At 41.8% G+C, this 18,856-nt stretch overlaps 2 protein-coding genes across 15 annotated transcripts in view; one reads left to right on the forward strand and one right to left on the reverse strand.

Moving 5' to 3' along the window:
• Positions 1–711: 711 nt before the first annotated feature.
• The window catches only part of LOC107270096 (ankyrin repeat domain-containing protein 50), a 60,735-nt gene continuing 42,590 nt past the window's right edge, over positions 712–18,856 (reverse strand). For 5 of the 12 annotated variants that reach the window (XM_025087458.1, XM_015744781.2, XM_025087457.1 and 2 more), the window contains 13 exons: positions 9,042–11,114; positions 7,794–7,967; positions 7,436–7,669; positions 6,516–6,827; positions 6,108–6,429; positions 5,753–5,999; positions 5,464–5,647; positions 5,118–5,334; positions 4,824–5,015; positions 4,493–4,740; positions 3,802–4,340; positions 2,584–3,694; positions 712–2,357 (listed from right to left, as the gene is read on the reverse strand). In XM_025087458.1, coding sequence (XP_024943226.1) covers positions 3,523–3,694; positions 3,802–4,340; positions 4,493–4,740; positions 4,824–5,015; positions 5,118–5,334; positions 5,464–5,647; positions 5,753–5,999; positions 6,108–6,429; positions 6,516–6,827; positions 7,436–7,669; positions 7,794–7,967; positions 9,042–10,655 — 4,455 coding nt within the window. In that variant the 5' untranslated portion in view covers positions 10,656–11,114 and the 3' untranslated portion in view covers positions 712–2,357; positions 2,584–3,522. The remainder of the gene's footprint in view (positions 2,358–2,583; positions 3,695–3,801; positions 4,341–4,492; positions 4,741–4,823; positions 5,016–5,117; positions 5,335–5,463; positions 5,648–5,752; positions 6,000–6,107; positions 6,430–6,515; positions 6,828–7,435; positions 7,670–7,793; positions 7,968–9,041; positions 11,115–18,856) is intronic. The other 7 variants (XM_015744783.2, XM_015744782.2, XM_015744780.2 and 4 more) reach the window with 6 other exon arrangements.
• Positions 14,288–18,856, forward strand: part of LOC112494683 — a 78,952-nt gene continuing 74,383 nt past the window's right edge. The window contains exons 1-2 of one of the 3 annotated variants that reach the window (XM_025087464.1): positions 14,288–14,889; positions 16,094–16,167. In XM_025087464.1, the coding sequence (XP_024943232.1) occupies positions 14,801–14,889; positions 16,094–16,167 (163 nt within the window). In that variant the 5' untranslated portion in view covers positions 14,288–14,800. Of the gene's footprint in view, positions 14,890–15,589; positions 15,785–16,093; positions 16,168–18,856 lie in introns of those variants that run through there. The other 2 variants (XM_025087463.1, XM_025087465.1) reach the window with 2 other exon arrangements.

Raw genomic sequence — 18,856 nt, forward strand, 5'->3', positions numbered from 1 at the left:
ATTATAGAAATTCTGATAAATCAATTCGTCGTCGATACTAAAGAAGTGAATATTCGGTGTACATCGAATCTCTGATTTTCTGTTAAGAAAAGTGGCAAAGTACAATTTGTTCTTAATGTATTCAGCCACGCAGCTGACTTCGGGATGATCGTAGATTGTGGATCCTTGCAAAAGAATTGGTTTATATCAGGCGTTAAGAATTTATTACGTTAGGAACTCGATCGATCACCTTCCATATTTTTTTCCGTGGTACGACTGGCGTTACAGGATACTTGAAAATTTGGGATAGCCTTTCGTTCAGGAATGGGTGTGGCACGTTGAGGCATTTTGATTGATGTGCCAAAAAGGCGTTTTGTGTAATTTAGCACCTTTTGTAGAAAACGCATTCATTCCTGAGTTCGAAGTTCAAGTTCAGTCCAAGAACGAAAATTTCATTTAAAAATTGGATTTTCAGAGGTTCATGGATGATTATAAACAATTTTCATGTTTTTATCGTTCAGAATATATCTAATGATATAAACTATGATTTTGCATGCCAAATCAGTGACTTCATTTTTGATACGTCATCGATCACACTTCATTCTATTTTGTTTCGTACATTCATTTTTTTAATGTTTCGATCGTGGCGCCATCTACGCTACTGGGTTTTTAAAATTCAGTCACGCTCGTAGGCGCCCATGTTTAACCGAGACGAAGAAAATAAAATTAATATTACGTTTTCATACAATACACGGTTTTATTATTGAGTAATCATAGTCGCTTCACAATTAGTTGAAAATTATAATTTTCATTCTATTGACGAAATTTTCTAGACCACATAATTTTAGTTTAACACAGGCTTAAGGAGTCATTTTGTTTTCTATTTGTGTATTACGTAGTGTGCTAATACCATACATCGATATTAACGATAATTTAATTATTTACAAGATGAATAAATGTAATAATGATAATAATAATAATAAATCTACATTTCAACACTTCTAACAGTGAGTCTCTGCTAATTATGCTATATTCATTCTCTATTTAACGTCTCGCTATAGAACTTTGTTTTATTCTCATCTCTCATTACGTCCTCATCCTTAGAACGTTACCATTGAAATCACATTTTCCAATCTAACAAAAATCACACAAACTTCATTACCTTCGTACCATCTTTAATTATCGTTAATGCTTAATTAAAATTGGCACGAACGATGCGTACGCAATTAAAGCTAATTTCAATGTACAATAAAAACAAGTATTAAATATTAAATAGGCTATTATCTCTCTATGTTATACAGTGAATCGTCCTTCAATTATAATTGCAGCAAGTGAAGTATAATTGCTTGTTAATCTGTCTAGGCCTTCGTACCACAAATTCATTACTTACAATGCTTTTCTATTCTCAATAAAATCAGACTTCGATACATTCGTCCAGTTAACAAATTTCCTAACGCAAGATTCCAATTAGGATACGAATATTCAATTGAACAAACACAAAAATTATCTCTTGCGAAAGGAAATGCATAAGTACAATCTGGACAATTGTCAATTCCATCAATCGTTCCTTCCATTACTTACAAGTACGAGTATAATAAATTTCATTTCGAAAATTATTCATTAACGAATGCGAATCGGGATGAAGCTTTTTCAAAATTGGTAATATACATAATAAATCTGATAAAAAAGAGGACTTGTGTGATCACAAAAAAAAAACATGAAAAATTGAATGACTACCTTCCATTTAAAAGTTATATTTTATATTTGTTGAAAGATGTGGTCTTTTTTTTTGGAAAAGTTTCATCCCATTCAAAAGGTAAGTGTTCGTTTTACAAATTTTGTGAGTATTGCATGAAACGTACAAGAATTGACATGCATGACAGCAACGTAGAAACCTTCATGTACAGTATTATCCTAAAAAGGTCTTTAATGGTATTTTTATAGTATTAATATTTTGCAAATAGGAGGAGGGGGGAGGCACGCTTTCCTCGACTTCGCCGTTTAATGCCTTCATTTTGTCCTAACGTAATTTATTTAACGAAATGTACTGTAGCCCAGTGTTTTCTTTTAGTCCCTTTAAAAACATAGGCAAGATTTCGGACGACAGTTTATCCGTCTATGTAAAACGATAAATATAAATGACGGTAAAAAATACAACTATTCGTCCGACTATAGTAAGCACTGTGTATATTAGTACTCATCATCTTCATCTCTTTAACTATTAGCTGATGCTAATCTTTGGCTAGTCTGCACAATAGTTATATGTATAACAAAGTTAATTTTTTTTTTATTGTAGTTTCTCTTTTTTCCTTCCTGGTGGAATGTGAGTATAGTCAGTATATAGAGTGTCCATCGTCCAAAGATTATTAATCCAGAATCTATAATAAAAGAAATGGCGTGAATTAGATTAATTGAAATAAAATGTGCCGTGGAATAAAATACTACAATATTTTCTTGATATCTGTTACATTTGAAAAAATTAATTTTTTTTAAATTTAGGCAGAATAGTTTCCGTGGCACATCGTTTTCAATATATATCATGTTAGTTGTATATACAGTGTTAATTTCGTTTTAACTAGTCTTGTGATATTTTTAATTACTTACATGATGTGATAATCCTATAAATGACTTCCATTTATCAGTGAGCGACAGAGGTCCTATAATTTTTCGTGTACCATTTGTCTTTCCATCAGAAGCATCAGGTTATAATTTAATTATTGAATTTAAATTTTCGTATTTTATTTTGCATCTACTACAGTGTAATAATAAATATGATTGGTGTTGTGCACAATACATAAATAACGGATATTTACACGGGCTTTTCCACTTTCAGGCCATATTTTTACGTATTTGAAGCAACTTCGGCATCGTCAGACTATCTTCATATTAGGATTTTTAATTGTTTGTTTCAATACTACTTCTTCTTCTTTTTTTTTTACATATCTTTACATTTCTTTTTAATTCTCAAAACTTTCTCTCAGACATCATATAATCCGCTTCATTCGCAGCATCCAGTCTTCCATTGAAAATCTCAATATTTAATCTTTCGTCAAAATTATCACTCTAGCATTTCTTTGAGATTTCGAAAATCAGTTATCAATATATGTAGTATTAGTGAGATCAGTAAAGAATTTAATTAGCGTTACATTTATACAAAGTTGTATCGATAAGATTACATCACTAAATCTACATACATTTCTTATGCAGTTTAATATTTGGTATTATGTGTTAGGTAATTTCCATTCGTCTCCTAATTAGTATCATTTTCAATATGCTTTCGTCACTTCTTCATTTGAGGTAATTTGATTTTGCTCAAATAAAAGGAGAAAAATTTATTTATTGACTTTCGCTTCTTGCTGATGAAGATCCTCCAACCGCAGTATCGATTTGCAACGTTTCGCGAACCTGTTGCAAATTCTAAAACCTGAATCATAGAGACGATCGAGAGGTTAATATTTTTTTTATCGGATATTTTCACTCTCATCTCCTACGTATAAGTTCATCTCAATTAATGCACAGGACAGCATGCATTAATACCTGCTCCTACAAGGGCGTCTCTTTTCGCGTTTCCGCCTTCCATTGAAATCCATTGACTCTCGTTGTAATTGGCTTATTACGATTTGTGGCATTTTCAATGCCATTTCTAACGCCAGCGACAAGTCTCATAGCCGGATTAGAAACTAAACCATTACGTTTTGGTTTTGAGTTACCGCTGCTGAAACAAAGGTAAATATTCTTAGTCGTGTTTTACATTTCGGTCATTCTATTAACTGTCAAACTAATAGCTACAAATTTAATTATAAATACAAAACTATTTCTTACCTTCCAGATGTATGTTCTGGCGTGTGCTTAACGTTTCTACCAACACCAGCACCACTATTGCCCAGAATAATTCTCATATGCGTGTCTCGCGTAAAGTGCGTATCAGCTGAATTTCTCTTATCGTCATGGATATTCTTCTTATCCTTGCCAACACTGAAACCTAGCATTTCGTTCGTCAGTTCGAAGGGCCTGGTGGTTTCGTTTCTCTCAATAATTTCAGTTTTTATATTTATTGGCTCGTAGATGGCTGAGGTATGATTGTATCCTCCACCCTGTGCCTTGTATTGTATACTTTGGTTGCCTGTTAAGAGAGACACCCCGAGTTGGCTTTGTATAACGCTGGCCGCAGTCTGAGCACTTGGCGGGCTTGTATTTGTCGGCGAGTAAGGTATAAGGCTGTCACTCAATGGTGAATGAGGCGGCGAAGCATAAATCGGACTCTGTGGTTCACTCTTCAATGGCGACAATAGTTTGCTTAAAGGTCGGCTCTTTGCACCCCGAGAGCATTGCTGAAGTTGTTGCGTGAAGGATAAAGGTGCCTGAAATTATTATAGAACTAATTGAAATAAATATTGTAATTCAAATACTATGCGATACGTAAAGCAAAGTAAAACAACTTTAAGAATTTTAAGACACTTCACAAATATCATTATCATATACTGTATGCAAGTAACATGGTTTGGCTACCTACTTTAATTACCTGGTTGACCATTGAATTTTGACTGAATTTTCCCTGATCACTCTTGGTACTGCCAGTCAGGTTGCTGCTGGATTTACTATTGCTAGAATTATTGCCCAAGGATACGCAGCTTCTTCTCTTTGTCGAGTCGGGTGACTCTGCCGGACTGTACTGAGTGGATAGTGGGTTCAAAATGGCCGACGAGGGTTTCGTTTCCGCTGTCGAATTCGACGTTACTGACGTTGCACTGCTACTACCACCTGAAGTAGATTGACATTTGATATATTAATTATAGCTATTTTAAGTAACTACGTGAAGCCAAGTTCTCTGGTGCGATACCTACCCCCATTGGCTCCCGGTCGCAAACTTCGTTGATTTGCTGAATGTTCTTCAAGTAATCTAACAACAGTGTCATGGCCGCTTTTGGCAGCTACCTTAATAGCGTTTCTCCCACAGTGATCTGAATGATTTGGATCTGCACCATGATTGAGAAGGGCTCTGACACAATGTTCATGCCCTTCTTGAGCAGCTATACCTAAGCATTATTAATATTATTATACTTTATCTAACATACAAAGGCAAACAGTCAATCTGTTATATTTGTTACTCTCAACAATAAAATATTACATCACCATACCTAATGCAGTTGCACCTTGATTACAAGTATGATCAGGAGTTGCACCATGTTCCAAAAGTAATCTGACAATGGCCGCGTGTCCTTGCCACGCGGCTGAATGAAGGGGAGTCCTATTTTCATTGTCACAGGCATTCACACTTGCATTGCCTTCTGCTAATAGCAGAGCCACCATTTCCACGTGTCCTTGCCAAGCGCTGACATGAAGCGGTGTTCTACCCTATAGAATACACACCGAATAAAGATCAGCACCTCTGTATGAAACGCAGAACCGATGCTAAGCATACACAAGTATAAGAATTATTTAATAATTAAAAAAAATAAAACAAAGAAAAATTGATAAACGTACTTCAGAATCTCTACTTTCCACATCGGCGTGTGCATGTTCCAGGAGAAATCTCGCCATCGCCAGTCTGTTCTCCAGGGCAAGAATATATAGGGTACTTCGTCCATCGGCATCTTTGGCATTGCCGTCAGCATTATGTGACAGTAATACTCTTACTGTGTCATAGTGACCTTCCAAAGCTGCCAGTCTGTATACCCACATAAGGATGCATCTCACGTTCGTTACAGTTCCCATGGCAATTACAGGTACGACCAAGTCTATTATAAGCATGCTATAAATATTATATAAATACCTCAGGGCAGTCTTTCCATCGTGCGCATGTTGATCTATAGGTGCATTATGTTGGTCCAGCAATCTTTCGACTAAGGACGTATGACCTTCTTGCGCAGCGAGCATGAGAGCACCTTTGCCATCGTTGTCAGCTTCGTCAACCTTAGCTCCAGCTTCTAGAAGAGCTTCGCAGACATCTATATGACCCTCGAAAGCAGCATAGTGCAATGGCGTCCATCCGGAATTGTCTCTATGTTGTTCGTCGAGACCTGATTAAACATAGACCCATATGAGATCATCGCAACTGCTACTGGCACTCAATCCCAGCGTACTTTTCTGCAATAAAAATTGCTAAATGGCTCTACCACGATAAGTACCTCTGTCCAGAAGCTGCTTAACCACGTCTGTGCCACCTTGTGCAGCAGCCACGCTCAAAACAGTTCTCCCTTCATTGTCTATACTATCAACATAGCAGCCCCAGAATAACAACAAAGCCACAACGGATCCGTGACCCATGCTGGCAGCTGCCCACAGAGGCGTTCGTCCAGTAGCATCGCAATGGTCGACGTCGGCTTCGTATTCCAACAATAATTCACACACATCTCGATGGCCCTCGAAGGCTGCCACAAGAAGTGGAGTCATGCCGTCTTTATCCTGATGATCAACCGCAGCGCCTCTTTCCAGAAGTATCGTAACGACCTAAAAATAAGATGAACGATAGGATAAAAAATATTGAAAAATATAAATAAATTTTTTTGCTCAAATTTTCAAAAATACATTCTCACCTTGGCGTAACCATGATTAGCAGGTACGCACAGCGCGGCCACGCTCAACGCTGTTCTACCATCGCTATCCGCGTGATCTATCTTAGCTCCAAAGTCCAAAAGGTGTTCGACAATCTCACTGTGACCCATATAAGCCGCAGCTATCAGTGCAGTTCTGCCTTCGTCGTCGGTCCTATTCACGTCGGCCCCATGTTGCAGCAGCGCTTTGACGATGTCCTCGTGGCCTCCCCAGGCCGCCGCACGTAGTGCCGTACGCTGATCCCAATCCGCACAGTCCACCATGGCTCCGTGCTCGAGGAGCTGCTCGACAACCTGCAAGAAGCGGTCGTGTTTACTTTTGCCTTCGCCTGATTCCATTAATACAGAAGCTAACAAGAAGTCGAGCCATCGCGGCGCGACGCACGCGATTTCTCGTGCCGGTGTCACGCGCGGAGCTACATGTCATTCAATTTCATACGTTAGGTCTCTGTTAGCCATAAGTCAGACAATCGAATCGCATGCATAATCACGGAGCAAACATGCATTCGCCGAAGCTTATGAGCTAAGAGATCAGACGGACTGCATTAAATTATTGCATTTCGTATTGCAGTACATGCGCGCACGTGCGTTCAATTGTGTAAGGCTGGATTCTTCATAGCAGCTTCATAGCTTCATAGAAGGTATGTGTCTTGCAGCTTGCAGATTCATATATATATATATATAGGATATATGCGTACATGCCAATTACAGAGTACGATTGTTAAGGTCATTCTTCGTAACCGTCTTCTGAATATCCATTACTTGAAATACAGTCAACCTATACGAGGGGGCTTCGTGGATGTTACTGTGCGTGGGAAAACTTAAAGTTAACGTGCGAAAGCGATAGTGCAGATATTAGCCACAACGAGGCGAACCAAGTAATAAAATAAATCAACACTAACTACATTGGGAGTACTTTTAACAGTGTCCTGGGTTTGCCCAGTGAGGGTTGGCTGTGAATGTACCTGGGTGTGCCCGCCCCAGGCAGCTGCTCTCAACGCGGTCCAACCATCACAGTCTGCATGATCCGCACTTGCACCAGCAGCTAATAGTACCCTGACTACGTCCGCGTAGCCATGTCTTGCAGCTAAGTTCAATGGCGTCTGACCATGACGATCTGTAGCTTCCAATTTTGCCTTAATGGGAGCAGAAAAATTGTCAATTATTAGTCATGGTACGTATACTCAAATTTTGTGTGTGAATATTTTAATGCTTACGAAAAATTACATTTTTTTTTTTTTTTTTCCCCCTTAATCTTACCTGAGGACACGCTGCCAGTGCTAATTCCAGAAGCGACGCATTCCCGTCCGCTGCCAGGGTATGGAGCACTGTGCGGCCACTTGAGTCTGCTTGGTTTATGTCGCCACTCTCGCCAAGCAGCTCTGTCAATGGTTCTCCGAGAGATTCATCCATGGGGCTCACATCCTGCGAGACCTTTTGCATTTCCAGACACGAGCAACATGACATTGTGCGAAACTTCATTTTGTAATTGGTACACATGGTTACAGCAATTTCGCGTTCCCCTCCACATGCGTTTCGAGGACGCGTGGTGGTACTAGTTCTTTGGAATTTCGAAAGCGTGAAGAATCGCGGATAAACGATGATTCAGCCCGGTAAATCATTCCGTGATGTAGTCAAATGATTCAGGGACCGAAACCCAAATGATCGTTCAGTTACGGAATCGGTTAGTCAGGAAATAACATCCTGATGGAGGAATGTGGCAATTTTTTTTAATACACCCTTACCTCACCGTGTTGACAATTATTCATGAAGTTAATCAGCCTTTCTTAGTAATCAGCTTGGCGACTCGTGCAATACGTTTTATCGTTAAAAAAGAAAGAAAAAAGAAAAACGTATTCTTGAAGTAGTCTAATTATGAAAAGAATTTTTTAAAAATAAGAAAAATCTTTTAATTGAATATAACAGAGTGGGAAGTTATTTATGGATCGTTGGTATCATACTAAATTTAAATGCTGCGCGACGCCACGATACTATTTTTGGAATAGCACGTGGGCGTTCTCGATGATTTCGAAAAATGATCACTCACGGTCACGCAATTAGTAAGCGTGCGTCGTATTGTATGTGGAGGTAATTCGAAACACGGATATACGGTGCACTGTTGTTAATTAAGGTGTCTATTGTTTTACGATCGATCGAAGACGCAAGGGAAGAGGAAATTCACTGATCGATATTCAAAATACAAGACTCGAGTGAGAGTGATTAAATTCGTGTTGCCTTATCTTATCGGGCGAAAAGATTAGAAATGCACGTCGCGATCGATCGGAATACGTTATCTCTATTAGTCTTCGTAAACTGCGAATTGCTTGAGGAAATAAGTCGGGAGTACTTAGTCATACGTACGGGGGGTCATAGTCGGACGTCATTTGGAAATTTACCAGTACCAAATATCTACTACAGTGATGCAAATATATATATATCGCTATAGCGATATATTTGAAGAAAAAAACGGTAGGATGTTAAATAAAAAAAAAATTTCTAAAAAATTACCTGACTAGAAGGAACGGCCTCCTTATTGACGTCGTCGTCGACAATCTTCTCCGAAGGCTTGGCGCCAGCATCTACCAGAAGCCTGAGCAATTTGCTATCCTGCCTCGGCCACAATATACAATCCGAACTGTCCAGATAACAATCCTCGATAGGTGCCCCACTTCCGATCATCCACAAGACCTGAAGAGCGTGAGCGTCCAGGCTGCATCCGGTGGACCCGAGATTAGTCATGGCTCGTTGCAAGTGCTGTCCCAGGACGCAGATCTCGTCGGGATTGAGCTCAGGAGCCCGGAGCGTGTAATGGGCCGCCAGCATGGCGTGACCTTCGGCTGCGGAGCAGAGGTACTTCTGGGTGCAGTGCTTAACGTCTAGGAGCCATTCGGCGAAGCTGTGATGAAAGAGCATAAGAGCGCCGGCTCTCGATACGGAGATGACCCTCCGTAAGAGATGAAGTCTCCTATTGAAATCCTCCATCGTGATCCCGGTGTTGGCCGTCCAGACGCACTTGTAAAGAATCTCCTGAGTGACCGGTAACTTCGCGGCCAGGATGACGTTCAGAAGCGGCTGCACCTTCGCAAACTGTTTTCTACTGAACAGTCGCTGACACAGCCAGAGGTAAAGACCGTTCAGGGTACCAGGAATTTCCCGAACCTCTCGCAGGACTATGAAATTCTCCGCGACTCCGTCGAGGACCTTCTCCAGGTACAGGAAGCACCCGTTGCTCTTGATATGGAGCTGGTTCAGCATCTCCGCGGTGTCCCTGGAAATGTGTTGTCTCAAGGCGTCCTCCTGGTCCAGCCTGGCCAGGATGTACTGCTGAACGTCCCGTACGACCTGGGACTTCCTGAGGTCGTCAAGCGATATCTTCCGGAACCCGGTGAACATGCGCGAGATGGTTTTGCTCTGTCTCTTAGCGGTGCAGACCAGAAGGAGCCACTGCGGAAATAGATGATGATGATTCGCGAGGAGCTCGGCTATGGTCCTACTGACGTTGTCACCCTCGCGTCTCGAGTCTCTGGTCCCGGTCTGAGGTGGGTTCAGTATTTGGGCCTCGTCGATGGAGTCCACCAGGAGGAAGAGACAGTTCTTCGGAGGCTCGACTTCCAGGAGGGGAAACAGAAGAGCCTTCTTGAGCGCGTCATCCGGATCCCGGTCCAGGATGTCAGGCTGAAGCGCCGCCTGAATCTCTGGGTCAGTTCGTAGCTTCTCCGCGTACGACTCCGCGACGGCCTCCCTCGACGTGAGGGAGGTCGTCGCCGTGCTGGGTGTCGGTGAGGTCGGCGAGGACAAGTGGATTCCATCTGCGCTAGCTTGGAGCAACTGGGCCACCAAGGACCTGACGAATTGGGCCGGCGAGAGCGAAGCTTCGCTCCTGGCCTGACAGAAGTGCCTGGCCAATAATCTTCTATTGAGTGACCTCTGGTGTCGGGCGTTGGCACCATTCGACGGCCATGCCAGCTCTGCGCACAGGGCCGTCTTCCCACTTCCTGGGCCACCCACGATAAGGGCCCCGCATGTCTTCGAAGCGGGCCGTTGCTCCAGACAGTGAGAGAGCTTCATGAAGGCCCACTCCCGGCAGAAGAACCGCTTCTTCTCGATCACCGGTGCCGCCATTTTTATAGCAGCTCTGTCTCTTCGTTATTATTAAGTTTTGCTTCGGTTCAACTTTATATCACAGATTACTCTTTACCATGACGATTACTCTGATCCAGGATGCTACCGTGGCTTCCGGTGAGGATCGGGCTTGACGATATTCTTTGACGTTGTAAGTGAACGAGCATCGTGATTGTCGGGGCGGCTGGTGTCACGTTATTTGTATATTGTCAATTAAGGTAATGACGCTTCTTATTCAAAGATGGCGGGTATCACTTTCACCGTATTTCTTTTGGTTAGTCGCCCGGTCTGCTTCCTGTTGATTCGAATTTCCCGCGGAAAACGGCTAGTAACAGCGAGGATCTGGTGAACGGAAGTTGATCGAAGCCCCAGGGGGCTCTGCAGCTTCCTCGGCCTCCATCCAGAGGTCTCATCGCTTCGTGCCTGGAAACCTCGTCAATACACTTGCCTGCATCCTAACTGAAACAGAAAAGAAAATCCAACTGTACCGTGGGGAGGCGTTCCACTTCTTTGAACTGCGTTTTGTATCGAATCAAAGTTCGCTCGGGTATGTATATACGTATACACGTCTATAAGTCGATTTACTCTGATTCTTCACGTTTCGTGTAAAAACGCCGCTTTGACAATTAAATATATATAATTTTCATTAAGAAACAATAAATTCAATTCGACTTGTACTCTGTAGTCACAATTAATTTTTTAAATTTAATTTTTTCCACGTACAAAATTTTGCCTGTATATATTCAAAATGCGAAACTTTCATTAAGGTCAAAAGACTTTCTGGACTGTTTTACATGTAATTCTCGACCTCAAAGGGCGCTTGGATCAGCCAATCAAATTAATGTCTCGGCAAATCCGATTAATAAGCTGGTAATGAGTCCCTCCTTGTTCGCGGATCAATACGAAATACGAATCATGGGAATTGCCTTAGTGTCTATGGGAGAGTCTCGGTAGGCTTATTTGAAAAATCGCACGGATAATGTCAAGAGGGGAGAATACAAAGCTAAAGGATGATGCAAGTAATGTAGAAACAGAGTAGGAGGGAGAAAGAGAGAGAGAGAGAGAGAGAGAGAGAGAGAGAGAGAGAGAGAGCGAGTGAAAATGAGAGAAGTATAGGTTGAGAAAATTGCGCCTGCGAACGTGGGAGGATAATGATAAACCAGTTTCCCTAATGAGAGTCAGAAATGCCAGACAAGTCCAACCATATCTGGCCGTAATCTCGCAGCGTCGTTTTAAACAAAGTATTCAGCTTCGCCTTAAGCCTGACTCGCCTTCCCTGAATTTGCAATCGTTGGAAATCGAGGATAAGCGGACAGCCAACAGGTAAAGTGGCGATAAGGTGCAATACCTGGAACGACGTTTAAGGAAAATTACGACGTTATCTTTTGCCGCTATTTCAAAAAAAAAAAAACCTTTTTTTTCTAATTTTAACGAATTTCCGAAATTTATATTTTCAAGTGTGAAAAATTTTCCTTGTAAATTTTACATGCGCGATGCTACTGCGATACGGTCGAAGAACGAATTAGACGGCAGCGATGCGCATGCGCGTCTAATTTGTAAGAATCACGAGCGAAACAAAAGGGAAAACGGAGTGAAAATAAAGTAACGAGAAACATTGTAGAACTGGCGTAACTAAGCGACACGCGCTCTGCGGCGTAATTTGCGAAAAATTGGATGCACCGGTGTGCAAACTACAGGCCGTATGCGTGCACGCGTGCATTTTAATATTTTACCTAATGACTTTAACTAAGGCCAGTTCTCATCGAGCGACGACCAGCCCCACGTAGCTGTCGGCTCTCATCGCTCGCAGGTTAATCGTTAGAAATCCGTCGCGCTCGTGCGAACTTACCCACTGGCGACCGATCATTGTTAATCGTTTCGTGAGAAGCGAAGACAGGCTTTAGGTGTTTTCACTGGTAAAAGTCGCCCGACTTCGAGATCATCAACTTCCTCGCTTCTTCCAAAACCAAAGTTTCTCCATGTTCTCTTTGTCATTACTGAGAACGAAGCTGTTTTATACGAAATTACGTGACCGAGAAACTCGTGCGAAAATTCTTAAGCATTCGCGATACCAGGCCGGATATCCGGTGATATGTTAAATTCAAGGTCTCTTCTATTCTCTTGAATTTATATCGCTATATTTCAAAATAAAATTCATGTATTCCTGAAGAAAAAAAAAAAAAAAAAAAATTGCGTGTACAAATTTCGTACATGTTCTCACCTATACGAATATTACCTTTTGGTACCTTTTTCATGTATTTTTCTTTTTTATCATTTCCGACCCAAAAAAAATCCTTCCGAGCACAAACGAATGTCGAACTTAAATTGCGTACTAGGTATATTATACACGATAAAATACATTTACGTCCAGATCGAGTTATTTCGAATATGAGATCTACCGTATGAGACTATAATCAGTGTATTACGGTGCTTTGTCTTTTTACTGAAATTTCGCAAAACTCATATTCCCACATATGGAATTGGTCTAGAATCTTTTTTTTTCTGCTTTACATTATTTCCGCGCTGTCGATCTTTTAATCGTATATCTAAACAACGAGTGTACACTCACGTACGTATTTACTTGGGAATACATATAATGTCTTATCGGCGATCATTCATCTTGAAATTTAATGACGGAATTTCTCTGGAAGACTTCCAATCCCATTTGGGAAAGTAATACCCGACGCTTAATGACGCCCGTTGAATATTCTCATTGAGTGCACTCGACGAGATCGAAAGAGTCATCGTACCAAAAGATTCTAGACGAAACGACAAAGAAAACAATCCCATGACATTTTCATAAAAATATTGACAAAACCATGTGAATCGAAGAACCGAATGTCGCGTAGCTAAATATTCGCGTACAATTTTCCAAGTTCCGATGTTCTCAATTTCCTGAGGAAGTCAAGATCTTGAAGAACAATAACTCGTTGAAATATTGCCGAGGTCAATTGAACTCGTCGCAAAGGTATAACTCCTGATTGAAAATACGCCTTTCTCATTAGGACCCTGCTTTTTGCTCGAATCGCTAAGAGAATAGCTGTTCTCTAAATTCGTGGTTTAAAATTGTTATTTATTGTAACAGGTACACGGCTAATTTTATACAGGATCCGGTTCCGTATTTCCGTCATACATAATAATCCCTGAGTATATATATACATATATAGACATAGAAATTACTAAAGAAAATAAAGCTAGAAAGTTCAAAATGTCAAAGAATTAATTGATTTCACAGCCTATACCGTGCGACCCAGTTGCAGCCAGTTTCACGCAGCTATAGTCCTTACGCGGGTAACGTTCGAATCTCGAAAAGCACACAGACCGAGCAACTGTAGAATTCTGCGTAACGTCACGAAACGATTTCCATCGACACAGTCTTACCATCTTAGGAAGATTATGCAAGCCGGTATATAAAAACAGGTCGCCGTCAGACAGAACAGGTCAAGAAGTTTAAACGGACTGTTGCTAAACTCGATTCTATCCAGCCATACCTACAGGCCAACCTAATCGGGACAGTTGATTGCGATAAATTATATAAAAATCTACGAAGCCTGTCGTATACGAAAAAGCCTGTCGTCCTATACAAAAATATCCCTTTAACCTTATTATTCCTAGAGAACACACTTTTGCCCTCAAACACCCTTAAAATAGATACACAGAATAAGCCGCCGATTTCACTAAAAGTACCAGACGAATATCTCATTATCATTCTCGGAAAATAAAGCTTTCCCCGCTATGAGAAAATACGTCTTCTTCGGTCTCAGACCAAACGGCTTTCGGTTCGTTAGTTTCAGGATCGACCGCCAGGGTCCGCCGTTCGGTGGAAGGTCGGTAAAGAAGGTTCGAAAGGAATGAAGCGGAACAGCCGTTAATTTCCCGGTAAGGCCTTAATTGTAATTCGGTTAGTTAGTGCCGCGCGGTCGCACTAATCACAGACGGCGAAGGGAAGTAAAAATGGTGAAACGATAAATTGGAAATATCGTCGGGCACGAAGGAATCGAATCGCGCCTTGCGAAGCGTGGATCCTCGGATAACGGATATTTATACGCTAACGGCGTTTCTCGTGGCTGATTGCCTCGAGACTTAAACCCAACCAAACGAACGAGATTAAGTCCTTTCATACTGGAGTCTAAGTATCCCTGGAGATGGCACTGATAACCTATAGACATTACGTGAAGAATCTTTATCAACGATACAAAAGATGGACGTCTCTGTATACACGACTGACAACAAGGTAGATAAAAATAAATTTGCTAAGTGCTTAGTATTCCTTAAGTATCTCAACGAGGGGTATTGTTCATAATTAAATTCCGTTACATCCCATTTTGGTATCTCGGCAAAAAAGTTTCCGTTACGTAACGACGTCCGATATATAATAAATCGAGAATCCCGTTCTTCCATTTTCGATTTCGTTACCACCCGACGATATTCACTTTTACTTCGTGTCGTTTCAATGTACACGCAGCTATACATATATATGCTTGCCTTGATATGGCCGAGGATAATCGTGGGAGGCGAAAAATAAATGGATGTACCTATGATCGCGTATGGCTGACTCGAGTTATGCTATAGAATTATAACGATAAAAAGCGAGACTTGACGGAGGTCGAAATCTTGTTGAGAAAAGTCGTGGGAAAATCTCTTTTAAATTTCTGGATGCCAGATATACGCGTAAATACTCCAGACCCTCCGACATGAACGAGAGGAGAGCCAATCGGAGCTGCGGGAGCTTTGCCAATATTTTATTGAGCGTCCACGGGCTACGGTATAACGTTCGTCTACGTTGATAGTGAATATTCCTAACCTCTTTCGACTCTGGCCACAGTATAGCACAGACGCGAAGCGTTCGTCGTTCCCGATACGGCCATCGAATCCTACAGTTCCATGGTTATAGTAACGTAAGAAAAATAAACGACCGGTTCTTCCTGACGTTACATCAAACGTCTCCATTGGGTATTTCTTGCGTCTTTTATAAATTGCGACGGTCAGGTTCTTGCTCGGATTCTCTTTCGCGTCGCGGACGTGTCTGGCTGCGGAACTGTGACGAGGTAAATTTAATGCCTCAACTCGGCAAGGAATGACCAACGCTCGGCGGCACACGGAATGGCACTTATGGCGATGAACACTCGGTTAAGTACGCTTGGCTGTCGCTCGATATAATTAGCTCTGTGTATCCGGTGAGCACGCGCCTTTGCCCTGCCTTTTACATTTCGCAATGCTCTCCGCATATAATATCTATTCCAGTAACGGAACGTGCCTTGTTGGTTATGTATGACCATAAGGTCTGGTACATTGGTACTTTGTATTCTGCAATTATAAACATATACCTGGTGACCGTATTTGACTCTGCTTTTTATGCAAATTATTTCAAACTATTTTTTTTCAATAATTTTTTTTTTTATTTTCACAGCAATTTCAATAAGTCAGTTACCTTTCAGGTTGGAAGACAGAGGGCAGCACGGGTGGTGCTTACGACTGAATTGTCAATACGGGAAAGCCATAAAAATGAAGGGTAAGTAGCGTGAGTATGTTTTCAAAATTGATCATGACGTTATACTGTGTAATGTATACGCTGTTGATTTATATTATTTTTTAATAATTTTTCTGATCGTCTATGAAACGAATGACGGAACAAAGAAGCATAGTACTTCGCGAAATCTTGTTACCTTTCCGTGTTTCGTTTCTATCCGAGAATTTTGCCGTATGGGAATTTCATAGAGATTCAAGGTTAATTACGCACCCTGTGAATTTCATGAGCGAGTTCAACGAACGCGACTGGCTCGCAACGTTATATCGTGGGTTCGAGCGGTTTGCGAGTGAAGACGGTAAAAATTGAATACCGTAGAAAAGAATCGTAGGCGCCACGAGGTAACGGGCACGGTAACAGGAGTAACGTATCAAAACTTCACCGTCCGTATTTTCTTTTCTTTCACGCGCATACTATATATGTATATATCACCTTAAAAGTCCCAACTAGAAATCCCGTATGTAACCCAATTTTTTTTTACATCCAACACGACCCGATCCCCGCACTTTTATTCGTCTGGTACGAGCAAATCTCGAAGTTCCCATTGTCCCACCAGAATCTGTGAAAGGATCCAATCGAGATGAATTGTCATCTCGGCGCTACTGAAAAATTTCTCAGACAGGCTGTACTACCTTTCGATCAAACGAAACTGGTAGCAGCGAGCAAAGTACGAAGGCATTGGTGAAAATTGAGATTTACGAAAGAACAGAGTGAATCTGCGACGAGAAGGGACTCGGCTTTCGTCTCCGGGAAGATGAGAAACGACGACGGGGTCGGTAGACCGAAGATGGATCCGAGACGAGGGATGCAGGTTCGAAGTAGCTAGAGACAAGAAGAAAGCAACTACCAACAAAGGTATATATATATATATATAGTCTCGAGTTGCTACGAGGGTCTGAGAAAGGTTTCAGATGTTTTACGTGAGCGACACATAGATGGCGCTGCTTAAGTATCCCGGGTGGCACCACTGGGAAAGCAAGCATGTTGGCAGCACGATGTACGGACTTTACGTCCAGCGACTCGTGCCAGAGCGGCGGAATACACTGGGCCAATCGGCCGAGTCAGCTGATGCATTCTGGGTAGAAGACTTGAAACTTTAATACGAGGAATCGCCTATGCGAATTGCATCCGGGATACATGGCGAAGGAAAAAAAAAACAGTCCCAAAACCCTAAACGTACTACAATGTCAAAAATATATTTTTGACGAAGTAACACGCATTTACAGTGTTATCGAGGATCTGAAATAACCCGAGGAAAAGATCTCCGATCTCCGTTGCCTACATTCAGTCTTTATCCACGCGTACAGCGTGTTGGCTTTTGGCCTGGAGGCTTCGCCGAGGCCACGCTGATATTACAATAGCCAGCGAACGTTAATCCGTGTAATACTTGGCGATAGACTCGGCCCAGGATTCTCCATACGATTTCTCTTACTTTTTATACCTTTTGAGGTGGACCCGGTCTCTGCTTCTTGCGTCACTCGCTCTATACCTATTTATACGTACAGCAAGTCTCAGACTCGTTGCAAGAGAGTACGCGCAACTAATTCAAGATACGAATGCGCGGTGTAACGCGATCCCAGTACCGTTAGCGGTTAATAACGATTAATCTTTGCCTATACTCTACGCTCTGTAAGCGATCACGTAACCATACTTAATTATGATAATTCATAGGAATTAAACGGCTCCCCCATTTGGGCTCGTAATATTCATAGCCGCGTATGCGTATAACCTAGTATATCTTTCGATGAAAACCGCAGGTACGAATCGTTGTTAAATTTAATTAACATCGCCGCCGCCAGATAGCGCTGCCGATAGAAACGCTATAATCGATCGGAAGTGAAAAGGGAGAGAGGCGTGTTCACTCGGGGATCGGATATATGGAAAAATATTTTTTTTTTTATCAATACCGAATTTATATCCGTATACGGAGACCAAAAACGTACCGGAAGTGTATCTTTGTGGAGTTTTCTAATCGCGCCCGGTAAACGACGACCCGTCGAATCAGCCTGCTATTATTCACTTCCACCAGCAGCCAGGCTAACTCCTGTTTCACGTCAGTCCGGCATTCGTAGAGCAACGGCGCTCTGTGCCTGCAAGGGCAATAAATTTAATTACCCGTGCCCGGAGAAGCGGTCATTTGTTCTAATTTGTAAGACGATTTTCATGGTGGCGCACCCAAGGTCATAATTATAATTACCGCGGGATGCCTCGACGCGGGATTTTGTATAACCGAGGAGGAGAAGCTTTTTGTCAAATCTTTAATGAAGATAACGATATTTTCAGTACCCGCGTGACTTCTACGGGTATAAACACGTGGGCGGACGTATGGTCGAGGAGACTGTATTCGGGTATACGGATGAATGAGAAAAATGTGTATTTTTTTTTTTTTCAAACGTACAGCGTGTCCGACTTATACGTACTTTTTAAATATCCCAGAGAATTCGGTATCCGACAGGCTGAACTATTGATCGATCAATCTGATCGGGAGACTTTAGTGGCCGCTCAATGTCACGGCGTGGGATACGCGAAGGGTCGAGAGTTCGCGCACGTGCCGGAACGTCGTTAACTGGCAGTGACGCGCGAGGACTGCACCGAGGAAATAGTGGTACAGGCGAGTGGATGCTGTGGAAGCTTTTATCCTTCGGGAGGAAACAAAGTGAATGATCGAGAAGAC

Source organism: Cephus cinctus, unplaced genomic scaffold, assembly GCF_000341935.2.
Source record: "Cephus cinctus unplaced genomic scaffold, Ccin1 Ccin1_scaffold0696, whole genome shotgun sequence".
Lineage (NCBI taxonomy): Eukaryota > Metazoa > Arthropoda > Insecta > Hymenoptera > Cephidae > Cephus > Cephus cinctus.